Below are 16,872 nucleotides of genomic sequence, written 5' to 3'. Positions count from 1 at the left end.
GGTGGTGATGTAGAGAGTATCTGAATTAAGCAGATCACTCATACCCAGTCAAGAGATCAGGGCTTGATCCATCACCGTTTTTTAGCTCACTGCACCATCCCAGTTCAGGACCTGGCTATATGCAAATTAGCCTGTTCCTGACCCAATGCACCATGGGAACAGGGCAGACCAAACTACCAAGCCAATTCTTCACTAGAAAGGAAACAAGCTTCCGGGGACCGGTTTCTGGCATTACAGCCGTCTTCGGCCCGGCTTGCTTGAATCCTGATGGTGCAGTGAGCAAGGGACTCGCATCCGAGCATACCCTTCCACGCTTGTGGTGGCCAAAATTATTTACAAAGGGGGTGGTGATGGAGAGAGTATCTGAATTAAGCAGATCACTCATACCCAGTCAAGAGATCAGGGCTTGATCCATCACCGTTTTTTAGCTCACTGCACCATCCCAGTTCAGAACCTGGCTATATGCAAATTAGCCTGTTCCTGACCCAATGCACCTTTCCTTTCCTTTCCAGTGAAGAATTGGCTTGGTAGTTTGGTCTGCCCTGTTCCCATGATGCACTGGGCCAGGGACAGACTAATTTGCAGATAGCCAGGTTCTGAACTGAGATGGTGCAGTGAGCTAAAAAAACGGTGATGGATCAAGCCCTGATCTGTTGACAGGGTAGGAGTGTTCTGATTAACTCAGATACTCTGTCCATCACCACCCCCTTTTGAAATATTTTGGCCACCACAAGTGTGGAAGGGTATGCTCAGACATGAGTCCCTTGCTCACTGCACCATCAGGATTCAAGCAAGCCGGGCCGAAGACGGCTGTAATGCCAGAAACCGGTCCCCGGAAGCTTGTTTCCTTTCCAGTGAAGAATTGGCTTGGTAGTTTGGTCTGCCCTGTTCCCATGATGCACTGGGCCAGGGACAGACTAATTTGCATATAGCCAGGTTCTGAACTGGGATGGTGCAGTGAGCTAAAAAACGGTGATGGATCAAGCCCTGATCTGTTGACTGGGTAGGAGTGTTCTGATTAACTCAGATACTCTGTCCATCACCACCCCCTTTTGAAATATTTTGGCCACCACAAGTGTGGAAGGGTATGCTCAGACATGAGTCCCTTGCTCACTGCACCATCAGGATTCAAGCAAGCCGGGCCGAAGACGGCTGTAATGCCAGAAACCGGTCCCCGGAAGCTTGTTTCCTTTCCAGTGAAGAATTGGTTTGGTAGTTTGGTCTGCCCTGTTCCCATGATGCACTGGGCCAGGGACAGACTAATTTGCATATAGCCAGGTTCTGAACTGGGATGGTGCAGTGAGCTAAAAAACGGTGATGGATCAAGCCCTGATCTGTTGACTGGGTAGGAGTGTTCTGATTAACTCAGATACTCTGTCCATCACCACCCCCTTTTGAAATATTTTGGCCACCACAAGTGTGGATGGGTATACTCAGACATGAGTTCCTTGCTCACTACACCATCAGGATTCAAGCAAGCCGGGCCGAAGACGGCTGTAATGCCAGAAACCGGTCCCCGGAAGCTTGTTTCCTTTCCAGTGAAGAATTGGCTTGGTAGTTTGGTCTGCCCTGTTCCCATGATGCACTGGGCCAGGGACAGACTAATTTGCATATAGCCAGGTTCTGAACTGGGATGGTACAGTGAGCTAAAAAACGGTGATGGATCAAGCCCTGATCTGTTGACTGGGTAGGAGTGTTCTGATTAACTCAGATACTCTGTCCATCACCACCCCCTTTTGAAATATTTTGGCCACCACAAGTGTGGAAGGGTATGCTCAGACATGAGTCCCTTGCTCACTGCACCATCAGGATTCAAGCAAGCCGGGCCGAAGACAGCTGTAATGCCAGAAACCGGTCCCTGGAAGCTTGTTTCCTTTCCAGTGAAGAATTGGCTTGGTAGTTTGGTCTGCCCTGTTCCCATGATGCACTGGGCCAGGGACAGACTAATTTGCATATAGCCAGGTTCTGAACTGGGATGGTGCAGTGAGCTAAAAAACGGTGATGGATCAAGCCCTGATCTGTTGACTGGGTAGGAGTGTTCTGATTAACTCAGATACTCTGTCCATCACCACCCCCTTTTGAAATATCTTGTGGTGTGAGGTCGGGCACCGGTATCCCACACAGCCTGGGGTAATCGGTACGCTATGTGCGGTACCCCGGTGTCCAAGCACCGCAGGATTGAGCCGTCGCTGGGTCGGTGGCACTGGACCCGCGGCGCCCTCCTCCACCTCCCGGACCCTGATCTCACTGCGAGTCCGCCATGATGGTTCGCTGGGTCGTCCGCCGGCCGCTTCTACAAACTCCTAGTTGGGGGCTCTGGAGTCGCCATGACCTCCCGTTGTCTCGTGGACTCGCTTCTGTGTTGTCCGCCACACGTTACTTTGCGGTGTAGTGATCCGTGGCAGTATTTAATGTCGGATTTTGTCCTCGTCGGCCGGGACTCCCGGACCACACGTCTAACACGGCATGCCGTTAGCCACGCCCCCCCCCAACCATATACGAAATTTGATGTACTTCTGTGGTGCTTGTTTGTTCAAGTTGTTGAACTCAGTAAACAAATAAAACAAAAGACCAAAAAATAAATGTGGTACAAAGAGTTAAGCTGCATTGCTTCCCGTAAAGAATTTAAAACAGAGCATTTTTCAGAGCCAACGATCTTTTTGAAAGATGGGCATGCCACTAATCTATGTTGTTGCATGCCGCAGGTGGCAAAGTGAGCTTAAGAATGATGATGGATTCAACCCAGATCTGTGACTGGGGGTGAGTGTCTGAAAAGTTTCAGCACTCCGTCCATCATCTCCTTGTGTTTGCGTTGCATGCCACATCTCATAAATTACTTCTGTTGACTGTTTCAAAGCACGTATGCAGATAGAGGGATTCCCCTTACTGAATATTTTAACACATTAATTGAAAGAAAATAAAAATGTGTAAGTAGGTGAATGTTGGGCCTGATAACATTATGCAAACTTGCCTTTATACTCAAAAAAGTCTCTTGTCCTCTTTTAAGTGCTGTGGTAAAAGAGGAAATGTGGTTGACCACATATCTATATACCAGACCCACAGAGTTTGATATTAAAGAGTTAATACCTGTTGCATCATGGGAATGTCATATCAGTTTGCCAAGAGAACGTTGGTGGCAAATTTGGTGATCACTGTTACTGTGTTTTTTAACTTCGTCTGTTAATCGAAGAAGTGAAAGGGGCTTTGCATAATAACGTGGAATTCCTTCCAGTACACCTCCTTGGTGCTCCACAGCTCCACAATGCTCATTCGGAGGGGACAGCACTTCCGGCGGCAGGGAATGATAGTGCACTGAATGGGCAGTGGAGATGGGTCTTGAGCAACTCCCAAGTGGCAGCTAAACGAGTGTCTACCTGCTGCGGCTCAGCAGTTAAACATGTGAGAGGAATCAGGGGAAATCAATAATACCTTCATGGAAGAGTGACCGGAAGTCCAGGATTTCCCGTATAGTCCAGGGTGTTCACGTTCAGTCCCGGTGTCCCGACAGCGTTAATTAAAACTAATGTATTTCTCCGTTATGGGCGAGGGGTCTGCGAACATGCACATTAGATTTAAAATAGATTGCAGGCACACATTGGCTGTGGCTCTCTCCAATTACATTACCACAGATTTAAAAGTCAATTGTTATAAAGTCGATTTAAAGACACTCCTGCTGTGCTTTAGTGTCTCATTGAAGCACCCAACAGGGTGTAAAGAGGCACACAATGCGCAAATCAGCATTTCAGAGGGGCCTCAGCCGACGCCAAAGCTTTCCCCTTAGCTCTAGCTGTGAGAGAGAATGAAAGAGCTTATTTGCACTGTTTTGAGTTGAAATTAAAAGTTTGCAATCTTTACTGCTATAACCCGTTTAAAAAAATAAACCTATTTTTTCTTACATGTTCCAAAAGTATCAAAGACAAATATTTGTGATGAATCCTTGTGCATCTCCACCCTTTCTCTAGTCGATGCAAAATGGTAGTCCTACTTCTATTTTTGTGGATTCGCCCGGTTTTTGGTTTTCTGAATCTGGTCACCCTACTACTGCATGGCAGCGAATGTGGCTGACTGGCTGTAGCTGAAAGTCCAACTATTCCCTAGCAGGCCTTCAGGCTGCAGCAAATCGGTGGCCGGGTGGCATAAAACATTGCTCAGGCGAAGTTGGATAACACTGGGAAACGCCTCCTCCTGCCAAAGGGAGACGTTTCTGACCTTAGCCTGAATGTATGGGCAACGTTTACGTTGTTGATCACCTCTAATTAACTGTGGGGCATATTATCAAGGGGGTTTATCTCCGCTTTTTTGGCTTTAAAAGCCAAGAAAGCGGAGATAAAATTATCTCCCTATTACCTAGCTGTCGCTAACACCAGTTAGCGACAGCTAGTAGGAGATAGCGACCATCTTGGGCCCCGCTTTGCATGTCAGTGATATTTATCACTAATGACATGCAAAGTGGCCGTGCCAAGATGTTAGCGACTGGAAACAGTCGCTAACATCGCTATCTCCTATTACCAACTTTTGGAGATATTCGCGCTAAGCGCGAATATCTCAGCCGCGGGCCGTGGAGGGAGTTATGGTGGGGCAGGGAGGCGGGGAGGGGGAGGGGCAGGGTGGAGGGACCTAAACACTGGCATATGGATTATTGCAGGTAGGTACACTATTTAATTATTAAAACGAAATTCGTAGCGCGCACATCATCGCATTTTGCGATGCAGTGCATGCTACGAAATTCGTTTCAATAATTAAATAGTGTACTTACCTGCAATAATCCATATGCCAGTGTTTAGGTCCCTCCACCCTACCCCTCCCCCTCCCCGCCTCCCTGCCCCACCGTAACTCCCTCCACGGCCCGCGGCTGGAATATCTCCAAAAGCTAACACCTGCCCCTGAACAGTTCTTAGCCATGTTATCCAATGGTAGGTGGATAACATGGCTAAGAGCATTAGCTCGGTAATGCATGAATATCGCTGACTTTTCAGCGATATTCATGCATTTCGGGCGATTTTTATCGCTTAGGAGATATACCTTGATAATAGCAAGGTTCCTAAGCGATAAAAATCGCCGCAGCTCGTCGATAAAAATATCGCCGCTAAACCAACATAGCGATAACTATCGCTAGTTGTTGGTAATATGCCCCTGTGTGCTCTTAAATGCAGAAAAGCTTATGAGAATATAAGTATCTATTTTAGGTGTAACCACTGGCTTTGTTGTGGCACTCTAAGTGATATGTTCCACAGGGTGAAGGCTTTAAATGTAGCTGTAATATGTGATATCCGTCTGGTTAATACGAGACCATATCTGCAATAAATGTAGAGGTGCTCTTCCTCTGCTTTGATAGAGGAGAATGATTACGTCAGAGTGCAAGCTCCCACTGCAACTGTATATGACGAGCAGTGCCTCATATACTGTTTCGAAAGCCTGCTTACCTCTGCTCCTTAGGTTATTATGTGACAAACAGCTCACCTGGGAGGTAATTTACCCGTGTGCTGCCTTTCCTAATGATAAGGCTAATTAAAATTATTTTCATTTTAAGTTGACATATAAGAGCAATTTAATGTAAGTCCATACATTTGTTTGTTTTGAATTTCTACAACTACGTGTTGCTTTTTTGGTGAATTATTTTTAACATTTCTTATAAAAAATGCTCCATTGAGATAGTGCCTTTTTCCCTTCAGTGCTCGTGGCTGGCAGATGTCTGCCTGGTCCAGTGTGCAAGAAGCAGCACAACCAGCAGCTCCAAGTCCGTCATCTTTGAAATCAACAAGTTTCTGATTGGTCTGGAGTTTGTGCAGGAGAGGCAGCTTCACCTGGATGCTAAGGTCTTAAAGCCTGAAGATGACACAAACTGCTCGGTTTCCTCCATAGAGGAGGACTTTCTCACGGCGTCGGAGCACCTTGAAGACGAGAATGAAGAAGATCTTCAGGATGGTAGGAATCGATTACTAACGTTGATATCTCCGCACATTAAATAACTCTTAACCAGTTTGATCTCCTTTTGTTAATGTAGGTCTCTTTGATACAAGGTTGCAGCTTTCCTACCATTATTGGAATATTGTTGCCTTTCTGCTTTTAGATGATTTTATTTGATAATGGGCCCACATGACCAATTGTAAGTGATAAACAGATGACATTGCCAAACCTTTTTACTACTTGAAACTAAAGGTATAGCAAAATCATTTATTAATAAAGTGTTCCTAAATTAACATGATTGATGCAATTTGCCAACGATAAGATGCAAGAATACACACCACACCTCGACTCCTGAATTAATTTTGGATTTTTGTGGTATATAAATAAATAATACCGGATCTAGGTTTGACTGGACATAGCAATAACAGATAGCTCAATAAATAAGAGTCAAGATTCGAGGTAGTAGGAGTTTGCAGGTTTAATACAGCATAAAGGACAGGAACAGGACAACCTGCACAGGAATAGGATGGCAGCGCTGCACGGGGGCAGGATTGGACTGGCGGATCGGCGTAACATTTAATAACAGTGCACAAGCATATATACTAAAACAGTTGCATTACAATGAATACAGTAGGCGGAGCAGTGGGTGTGGTCAATAGCAGTCGCGAAAGATAAGGGTGAAAGTAGGTGTAACAAGAGGCGTATACATAGACATGTGATGTAAACGTAACAGAATATGTCATAAATGGGGCGGAAACATGGAGGGGGCTACCTAAGGAGCCGGGACCTCTAACCTAATGGTGCGCGCAAACTGGCAATGACGTGTTACTAGGAGAAGCTGGGGGCTATGACTTCTGCGCTAGGAGCAGAGACTGAAGTCTGGAGAGTCAGGGCAACATGTACCTACCACTATCTAGTATCTGATGTTTAGGGAACATGTTGATAGAATCCAAAAGTTATCGGGGTAAAGGCTAACAGACTCTAAGACTGGTGCATGCATTATTCTACATGGAGTGCGTGTTGAAGAATATTAAATGACCATAAATACAGTATTTCTCTTGCATGGAGACGTAAAGGCTAGACTGTGACGGAAACTATTGATGCGATTCAGTAGCTTAGGAATGCAGAGAAGGAGGGCTGGACTGATAACTAGAATCATAACATACTCTTGGCAGACTCGTAGGCAGAGCCAGGCTGAACCGGGCACTGTGAGGCAGGAAATAAGTGAAGGGTCAGGAATACAGGTGGGGGCTGTATCGCTCCTCAGCGAGGGCTCAGGAGACAGGAGCTGAATCTAGTGTCCAGGCCCTTTTGAGGCCTAGAAACGGGGACTTTACAATGAAATAACGTGCACACTGAGAAACGTGGCAACGTAGCTTTACATAGGCCTGATATTCGTAGTATTCACGAGAACTGGAAACTGGCTTACTGGAGATGGACACAACTGTAAGTGCGTCTTTAATCGAACATGGGGAATACATATGCATATTAATCATGCACACATAACATAAGATGGGGAACACGTAGGGACACAGAACATGGCAAAATTTACTTTTCCACATTCCCTCCTTGTCACTACGTTTCCATCAGGAAACATCAATATTCATGATACCATCTATCATTTCATACAGTATCATTTGCTCGTCTCGAATTTTCTTGGAACGGGATTTAGAACGTGACTTGGGACTAGGAATACAAGAGGTAGCACAAATGCCACAAATTGCAGGGCCACATTGTATACAGAGGCAGCAACTGAATACGATCGCTACTGCAATACCTAGAAAGGACAATACTTTCCATCCCCAGGCGGAAATTATATTCCAGAACCAACCGGACCATGTCCAGGTGCCTGGATCTTGGTGTAACATATGGGCAATTTTATGGAGTCTGGTTATAGCTGAATAAACAGACGGCGCGTTATTAGGAATGAAAATGCAGCAACTAGATCCGATGACTCTACAAGCCCCGCCCCTATCGGCCAGTATGACGTCAAGGACGAGACGATTCTGGAGCACGCCAAATCTCATAGCAGATTGCTCTTCAGTTAAGTTACCTAGGGCAGAGGCAGTCTCATTCACTACTGCTTCGAGGGTTCTGGTTAACCTACGGATTAACTTACTATTCTGGACAGGTCCTATAAAGAAGAAGAAACCTTTATTGAAATCTGTATACTGTTCTAGAGCAGTTTCAGTTGGATCGACAATCGGGGACTCGATCTCCCTTCTATGTCTAAGATGTACTAGATGTGTGTTTCTATGATAATCAGATGGGGCTAGAAAAACTGGTGGCAGTAGGAAGGTAATGTAACAGGTTCCCTCCCAATCGAGGGGCAGACGAACATATGCGGTCTGACCACAAACAAAATAGGAATGACGTGAAGCTTTGAAAATAGATTTCCCACTGTCACTATACTTGACAATAGTAGTACAATCACTATGTCCTACGTGTATGGAACCATTATTTCTGACACATAATTCGCCTTTGACTGGTAGTACTGAAATAGCAGGTAAGTCTGGAGTAGTATCAGACTGAACATTCAGGATCATGAAATTCGAAGAATAATTACCTAAATTATAAACTTCATTTTCTAGATCTAACCCTATTCTGTGGGGAAGACCTTGCTTGTCAGGAAAACATGTACTGTTAAGAAAAGACATATCTGTTGAGGATGACGTTAACGTGGACCATGCTCCACACGAACCATTATGTGAAAATGGATAAGGAAAGAGTGGCAGAACTCCCTTCGGTGTCTGGAAAGGGGGGAGTCGACCACACACCCAACAATTAGTGGCATTGCTGGTCTGGTGTGAATAATGTAACATGCGGATAAAGGAATTATTACGCATAGCAAGACGATAAGATAGTTCATGAGGAGGCAGATCACTAAACGTGTGCTCTACTGTAACAATAGAAGACTTATTTACATGAGAAACTGGAAAACACAAATAAAAAGCATAACTTGTGCAGGTAGTCATGAGGCTGAGAAACAATATGAAACTTAGAAAAACGATACATCGGATTGAGTTTTGACTAACTCTCTCACTATGGGGGTCTATTTTATACATGTCAGAAACCGGTCTAACCGTTTCACCTAGGGGAGGACTTAGACAATCAAACTGGCTGACTTATTTTACTAGACCTTAGTTTTAGCTTATACTCCCGTTGCGGAGTTTTCTCTAACAGGGAGGAATCTGTATCATTGTCTTTTGCGGGACAGTCCTTAAGAATAGTACTTTGGCAGTCTTTCAAATCCTCGGGAATGTTCTTAGAAACAGGCTTTAGTCCGTAAAACTTCTTCACATGAGACAAATGGACCCAGCCTTTCCTGCCTTCCAGCTTGACGGCAGTACGGGTGGCCAGGAGGACCTGTCTGGGTTCCTTCCAGCGAGGCTCCAGCGGACTTGAACGATCAAAGTTCCTCACAAGAACCATGCATCCAGGAACGATGTCATGCGGTGCCACCTCGGTATTGTCTGGAAATGCGGCAGCAACCTGTGAACGACAAGAGTTGAGGGCAGACATCAAGGAAGCTAGGTAATCTGTCAGCATATTACTTGAAACATCTGTAATACTTCGGGGTCTAGGTGTACCCCACATATTAGGGGGGCGGCCGAATACGACTTCATACGGGGACAGACCTGATCTGGAATGTGCGACCATGCGCATATAAAACAAAGCGACTGGCAGAGCTACTAGCCAGTTCACACCTTTCTCTTTACATACTTTCGCATTACGGATTTTCAGGGTCTGATTATGTCTCTCTACGAGACCAGCTGCTTCTGGATGGCGTACACAATGGAACTTCCACTGGTACCCTAACAAAAGGGAGATGTGTTTCATAAGCTCAGATGAGAATGGCTGGCCGTTATCAGAATATACGACTCTAGGGAGTCCATAACGGGGGAAGAACTCACGAACCAACTGCTTGGCAGTGGTCGCGGCTGTGTAATCTGGAACTGGATATGCTTCTGTCCACCTGGACAAAGCGCATACAACTACAAGGACATACTTGAAACCTCGACATCGCTCCATCTGAATATAATCCATCTGGAGGACTTCAAAAGGGTGGTCAGGGGGCTGGAATCCACCTTGTTCCACCGGGACACTTTTACCTGGATTAAACTGGCAACATATCATACAAGTACGGACTTTCTGCTTGGCTGCAGCTCGTAAATGCTTGTTGAACCAAATGTTCTGGATACTGTCTAACATAGCTTTTTCTCCTAAATGTGCTGGACTATGTGCGGTATTGATAATGACTTGAACCATAGAGTCGGGGAGAAACCATGTGGCTTTTCCCTTCGTTACCCATCCCTGATCTGTCTGGACCCCTCCTTGTTCGGACCATTTCTTGATTTCATCGGGAGTAGCATGTAACTGGATATCTATGACATCTTGAGTAGGGTCCTTAACTGTCATACATGTAGTCGGATTTGGAATACGTGTCTGTGTCGGATTAACTGGAGTGTCTGGAGTCTGTGCTGTAAGCTTGGCTGTGCGATCTGCTAGATCATTACCTTGGGAAATAATGTCTGTAACTTTCGTATGTGCCTTGCACTTCATGATAGCAATAGATGTCGGTAAATGTATGGCATCTAACAGAGCTTGAATAAGGAGACCATGCTGAATCTTGGTTCCATGAGAAGTCATGAAACCTCTCTCCTGCCAGAGCACTCCAAAGTCGTGTACAACTCCAAATGCGTAGCGTGAATCTGTGTAAACATTAACTTTCAGGTTCTTAGCGTGTATGCAGGCTTGTGTCAGAGCAACTAGCTCTGCTGCTTGAGCAGACAGGGTGTCGATACGGTGTGTTTCAATAACTTCAGTGTCAGTAGTCACTGCATACGCGGCTACTAGTTCTCCTGTACTTGTTCTCATACATGAACCATCCACATAAAGTGTCAGGTCAGGATCTGGTAATGGAATATCTGTCAGGTCTTGTCTTGGCTTTGTCATAACGTTAACTACTTCCACACAGTCGTGTGTGGCAGGATTTGAATTAACTGATGGTAACAGGGTAGCAGGATTTAGAACGTTGCAGCGTCTGATTTCTATGTGTGGCTGGAACAGTGTCAATTCATAACCTGTTAAACGTGCAATTGTCAAGTGCTGAGTTTGTGTTCGGTTTAAAAGAACTTCCACGGAGTGTGGAACTTGTACTGTCAGGGAATGTCCTAATACTATGGAATCACTTTGTCTGATAGCTAGTGCTGTGGCTGCAACTGACTTGAGGCACGCAGGCAGAGCCTGGGCTACAGGATCTAATGTGCTCGAAAAATAAGCACAAGGCTTGTATTGTCCTGCTTGATCTTGTGTGAGAACAGATAATGCTGTACCTTCACGTTCTGTGACGAAAAGTGTAAAAGGCTTACTGTAGTTCGGTGTAGCTAGAACTGGAGCTTGGCATAAAGCTTTCTTTAACTCATTGAAACTAAGTGTATGTTCAGATGTCCAAGGGAGGACAGTCGATACGGCTGCCTCCTGTGTCGTTAACTGTATCAGTGGTTTAGCTAGAAATGCATACTGAGGAATCCATTGTCTGCAGTAAGAAGTGAGGCCGATAAAAGCACGTACCTCCTTCTGTGTCTTGGGCTGAGGAAGACTCGCTATTAACTGAATACGGTCTGGTGTCAACTGCCTACCCCACTTGGACAGTAAGTGGCCTAAGTAGATCACTTGCTGTACACAGAATTGAAGCTTCGAAGGGGACACCTTGTGCCCCATCTCGGCAAGGGAATACAAGACTGTAAGTGATGCTCGCTCGCAAGCACGTTCAGAACGGGCTGTGATCAGTAGATCATCGACATACTGGAGCAGGGCAGTGTCAGTTGGCATGTGAATGTTGTCTAGTTGTCTTTTAAGTGCTTGACTGTAAATACTAGGACTTTCTGTGAAACCTTGAGGAGCGCGTGTGAACTTATAGCTTCTTCCATTTATGTTATGTTATGTTATGTTAAATCTGCTTGTATAGCGCATGGCTACCCCAGCAATGGGGCGTCCCAGCGCTGCGGACAGACCTAGAAACCAGACAACACAACAGGAAAATTAGATAGAGGAAAACAGCCAAGTTTTAATCTGTTTACGAAACAGAAAGTGGTTAGAGGTGGCCCGAACCGTGAGTGGTATCGAGTTCCACAGTTTCGGCGCCAAGTGCCTAAAAGCGCGACCACCAGCTCTACATCTGTGGATCTTGGTCGTGCGTGCCAAAGATAGATCAGCCGATCTGAGGGCACGTGTAGGGACATAGAAGGAGCAGAGTCCCTGCAGGGTTTTTGGACCAGTGTCATACAAAATTTTATGGGTGATACATAGGCTCTTAAACTGGATACGTTGTTTGATAGGTAGCCAATGTAGCCGGTGAAGAATAGGTGAAATATGGCATCTTTTTGGCAGTCCAAACAGAATACGAGCTGCAGCATTCTGAGCTCTCTGTAACCTATGTATCACTGCCTGATTAGAACCCAGCATCAAAACATTGCAGTAGTCTAGCTGGGATAAGACTAGAGCCTGGATAATAATCTGACGGACACACGGCTCAAAGAAGCCAAGAATAGGTCTCAGAGAGCGTAGGCGACCATAACAGTTGCCCGCCACTTTCTTAACGTGGGTTTCCATGGATAGTGAGTTGTCCAACATCACGCCCAGATTTTTTACAACCTCTTTGGGAGCTGGAGGAATGCCCAAAGTTGACGGCCACCAGTGTTCATCCCATTTCTGGGTGTCTTTCCCTACCAGAAGTATCTCCGTTTTAGCAGCGTTAAGCTGGAGAAAATTCTGTGCTAGCCAGTTTGATATGGCTAAGATGTCTTCCTGGAACTTCGCTTGGTCAGCCTCTGTGTCTTTGGAGAATGTGAAAATGAGCTGTGTGTCGTCCGCATAAGATTGTAGTTTGATGTTGCGATCACGAGCCAGCAAGGCCAGGGGGCGGACGTATACATTGAACAGTGTGGGGCTGAGTGCGGAGCCCTGCGGGACTCCACACTCCAGGGGATGTATGCTGGAAGAGTACGGCGGGGCATGCACTTGGAAGGAGCGGTCAGATAGAAATGACGCGAACCATTCCAAGGCACTTTCCCTAACTCCGATCTCCCACAGTCTTGCAAGCAAGATCTTGTGGGAGACCGTATCAAAGGCCGCACTCAAATCCAGTAGAACCAGGGCCGATGTCATGCCCTGGTCCTACCCCTCCCTCAGATGTTCCGTGACAGCTAGCAGAGCAGACTACGTGCTATGCCTGGCACGGAATCCATTCTGGGATTCATCCAGAACTCCATTCGACTCCAGATATGTAGTCAGAATGTAGTTTACATGGGCCTCCATCACCTTGGAAAGGTAGGGAAGCAAGGAGATGGGTCTATAGCTGTCCGGTCTGGTGGAGTCTAATGAGGGTTTTTTTAGCAGGGGGACCACTTTAGCATGCTTCCAGGATGAAGGAATGATGGCCGACTGAAGTGAGTTGTTAATTAACTTCAGTCCTTCCCGCAGAATAGGATTCTGGAATGTTCTGAACAATTCTGGCTTAACAGGATCTTCCGGGGAGCCTGACTTTATTTTTTTTACCAGGGAGTCCATCTCCGTTTGCTCGATCGGTGGTAGGTATTGTAGTACATAAGGCATGTCAGCAGGACCCTCCAGATTGGGATGTACACTGGGTCCTTCTGACATTAGGGAGTTATAAATCCCTTTGACTTTGTCTACAAAGAAACAGGCCAGCTCTTCGCATTGTGTATCCGATACAATAGGATTACCAGGACCCTCCGGAGTTTTGGTCAGCTCCTTTACAAGGGAAAAGGTGGTTTTGGAGCGATTAGTGCTAGAGTTGATCAGTTTTGTGTAGTATTCAGCTTTTGATCGTTTTATAAGTTTATGGTATGCTTTGGTAGCTACTCTAAAATTGGTTTTGGCAAGGTGGTCGTAAGACCTCCTCCATAAGCGCTCCAGTTGTTTACATTGTTGTTTCTTAGTTGTAAGAGCTTCGGAATACCATGGATGGGTTTGGCCCCGTCTGGGCCTGATGCATTTCATGGGAATGAAATGATTCAGGGATTCCTCTATCCACTCTCTATAGGCTGTGTCAGCCTTATCTGGATTGCTCGGCCAACTAGGGCACGATGTCTGGAGTCTGGCTACAAACTCTAGGTTGTCGAGTTTGTTCCAGGGGCATCTCCGCAGCAGAGGTGGGGGCTTTTCCCTGCTTCTAACTGGTATCTGAACTGAGATAAAAACCGGGAAATGATCCGTCCAACTCAGAGGGCTGGGAGTAGAGACAGAGGCTTCTTGGATGTTTGTGAACACCGGGTCCAATAAATGGCCTGCCATGTGAGAAGGTCCCTCGACTAACTGGTTGAGCTGGCACGCCTCCATGTCTCCCAGGAACCTCAATATGGCGGGTGAATCTCGACATTCCAGATGGAGGTTAAGGTCCCCTAAAACACTGAAGTTTGCTGGTTGTAAGGCCAGCGCAGTAATATTTGCCACCAGCGACTCTTGGAAAGCGCTAGCTGGTCCGGGGGGGCGGTAGATTAATATCCCCGTAAGGGTGAAAGTATCAGAGACCCGTACCTTAAACAAAATCCGAAAAGAAACTGGCTGTCTGGATGAATGGGGACACTAAAAAACGCGTTCTTGAGATCTATGACTGTAAAAAATGACGCTTCGGAATCAATGGCTGTCAATAGGGAAGAAATATCTGGGACAACTGGGTACTGGGGAATAATACATTTATTGAGTTCTCGAAGGTCAATCACTAATCGATATACTGGGGGTGCATTTGGATCAGTACGTTTCATGACTGGAATGATTGGAGAATTACATACATTGGAGTCAGTTTCTACAACTACTCCTTGAGCCATGAGCTCGTCAATAATTTTGGATAAGGCTGCTACAGCCTCAGGTGGCAATCTGTACTGTCTGATTCGTGGCAGGACTACACCTGGCTTGAGAGTCACACGATGGGGTGTGATTTGCATGAAGCCAACATCAGTTGGACCTTGTGCCCATAGATGCTGCGGAACATTAGACAATCTCGGATCAAAATCTCGTAACACATAGTGACCCTTGAAGTCACGTAGGAACAATCGTATTCCCTCTGGGGAGCAGCAAATAACTGCACCTAATTCTTTCAGTGTCTTAATACCTAACAAATTTTCTGGGCATGACTTTGTAAGTAACAGATCAGTAGTGCGGGACAATGGACCTACTTCTAGAGTAACTGGCTTAGATATCTCGTTTACAATAGGCTTTCCTGAAAATCCAAGGGAAACATTTCTAGAGCCTGAGAGCGGAGCCCCTGGAACTTCGGCGTGACTGATGGTGGTCCTACTTGCCCCTGTATCAATTAGAAACTTTCTGTCTTTCCCTAGTACTTGACTATGAACATAGGGACCTTCTTGATCTACAGGAATCTCGATGAGAGGCAAGCCTACCTCCCTCTCTAGGCTGTTTCATGAATACGGTTGATACTCTGGATACTCGGACTGAGCATACTGGTACATCTGCTGTGTAACATGCTGTGTTGCAGCAATAGGCTGCGGTGCTGTAACTGTCTGTTGTGCATTCTGTGGCTGAGAAGTCTGTGAAACTTGTTCTTGTCTAGGCGGACGTGGTCTTTCTTTAGTCTTACCAGTAGCTATATTATGTTTCAGAACTGCACACTCGTTTATAAAATGACCTGGCTGTTTACAATAATTGCATGTCCCTTTAACGGGAGCTGCAGGATGACTGGCTTGATTCGGACCCCTCTTCTGACTGTCTTGAGGAACAGATTGTGCAACTAGTACTTTCATTTTCGTGTCTTTCATACGTTTTCTCTCGTGTTCTTGCTCTTCTCTAATTCTATTCTGGTGGTACTGGAGCATCTGTAACATCTGGGACGGGGTACTAGCTTGCCACGTACTTTCGACTTTCAAAACTCGATTCTTAACTTGTGGACTTGAATTCTCGACTAATTTAGTAACAAAAAGATGAGGGTACGACTCGCTACTCGTCTTCAAGCCACTGTTTATAATAAAGCATTTCTCAAATCTAGAATAAAAATCACTAGTGTCTTCGTCTTGTTTCTGTTTACAGGCTGAGATTGCATCCCAGTCTTCCTTTTTAGTGGTTAATAATCTGGGCAAAACTTGTATTAACAGTTCAGGTAATTCTTTACATTTCTCTCCAAGACCGGTACCTGGTACTCGTATCTTATCTTCAGCTTCTAGGACTGCCCAATCAATCTTTTTCTCTCCCACCTCCCAATCTTTTTCCTTGAGTTTCTCGTATACCCCTGCGGGCAACAGGACCTTTAACATTTTAATAATATCTGGATACGTGTATTCTCCCATACGGAGCATGTCTTTTAATTCTCGGTGGAACCCTGCTGGATCTTTGTCGTGACAAGGAATTAATTTCTTCATCTCTAAGAGTTCCATCTTTGTAATCGGGGTGTAAACAAACACTCGTTGCATTTCACCATCTGTTGTCCTGACTGGGTGTACTTCTCGTAACGGATTCTGTCTATCTATGTAAAACGGTTTACTTTCTGGGGGTGAGACATGAACAAAATGCGGGTTCAAGAACATACTATATTTGTGGCGCTGTTCTAGAATGACACTAATTAAATCGGTACCTAAACCTTTCCATCTATACTGGAGTAACTCGTTCAGGACATCATGTAACGGACCTGGATCAGAATGTTGACCCTCATACAATGTAATGAGGTGCTGGATCATATACATACCCACCAGTCGTTGCTCGGCTGGGGGCAATTTCAGAAACATTTGTGCCACTATTTCATCTGGAAAAGTGGTAGAACCAGTAATCCATCGGACTGCTGATCGGACTAGTTCTTGTTCATGCATAGTACTTAACTCACTATAACCGATTCGTGATTTCAGAATATGATCGGTAGCTTGAAATACTTGTTCTAGAGAACCTTGTTCTGGTGCTGGATGATGAAAAGCTGACTTGTGTTCTAGGCGTAAA

The 16,872-nt window shown here is 45.5% G+C and overlaps 1 protein-coding gene across 1 annotated transcript in view; it reads left to right on the top strand.

Moving 5' to 3' along the window:
• SPHKAP (SPHK1 interactor, AKAP domain containing) overlaps positions 1-16,872 on the top strand; it is a 974,320-nt gene that overhangs the window by 668,161 nt on the left and 289,287 nt on the right. Inside the window, exon 5 of the mRNA XM_078665525.1 lies at positions 5,673-5,925. Within this exon, the coding sequence (XP_078521651.1) occupies positions 5,673-5,925 (253 nt within the window). The remainder of the gene's footprint in view (positions 1-5,672; positions 5,926-16,872) is intronic.

Source organism: Lissotriton helveticus, chromosome 11 (assembly GCF_964261635.1).
Source record: "Lissotriton helveticus chromosome 11, aLisHel1.1, whole genome shotgun sequence".
In the NCBI taxonomy this organism is placed as follows: domain Eukaryota; kingdom Metazoa; phylum Chordata; class Amphibia; order Caudata; family Salamandridae; genus Lissotriton; species Lissotriton helveticus.
The sequence above is the reverse complement of the archived record's forward strand: the minus strand, read 5'-3'. Positions and strand labels throughout refer to the sequence as shown.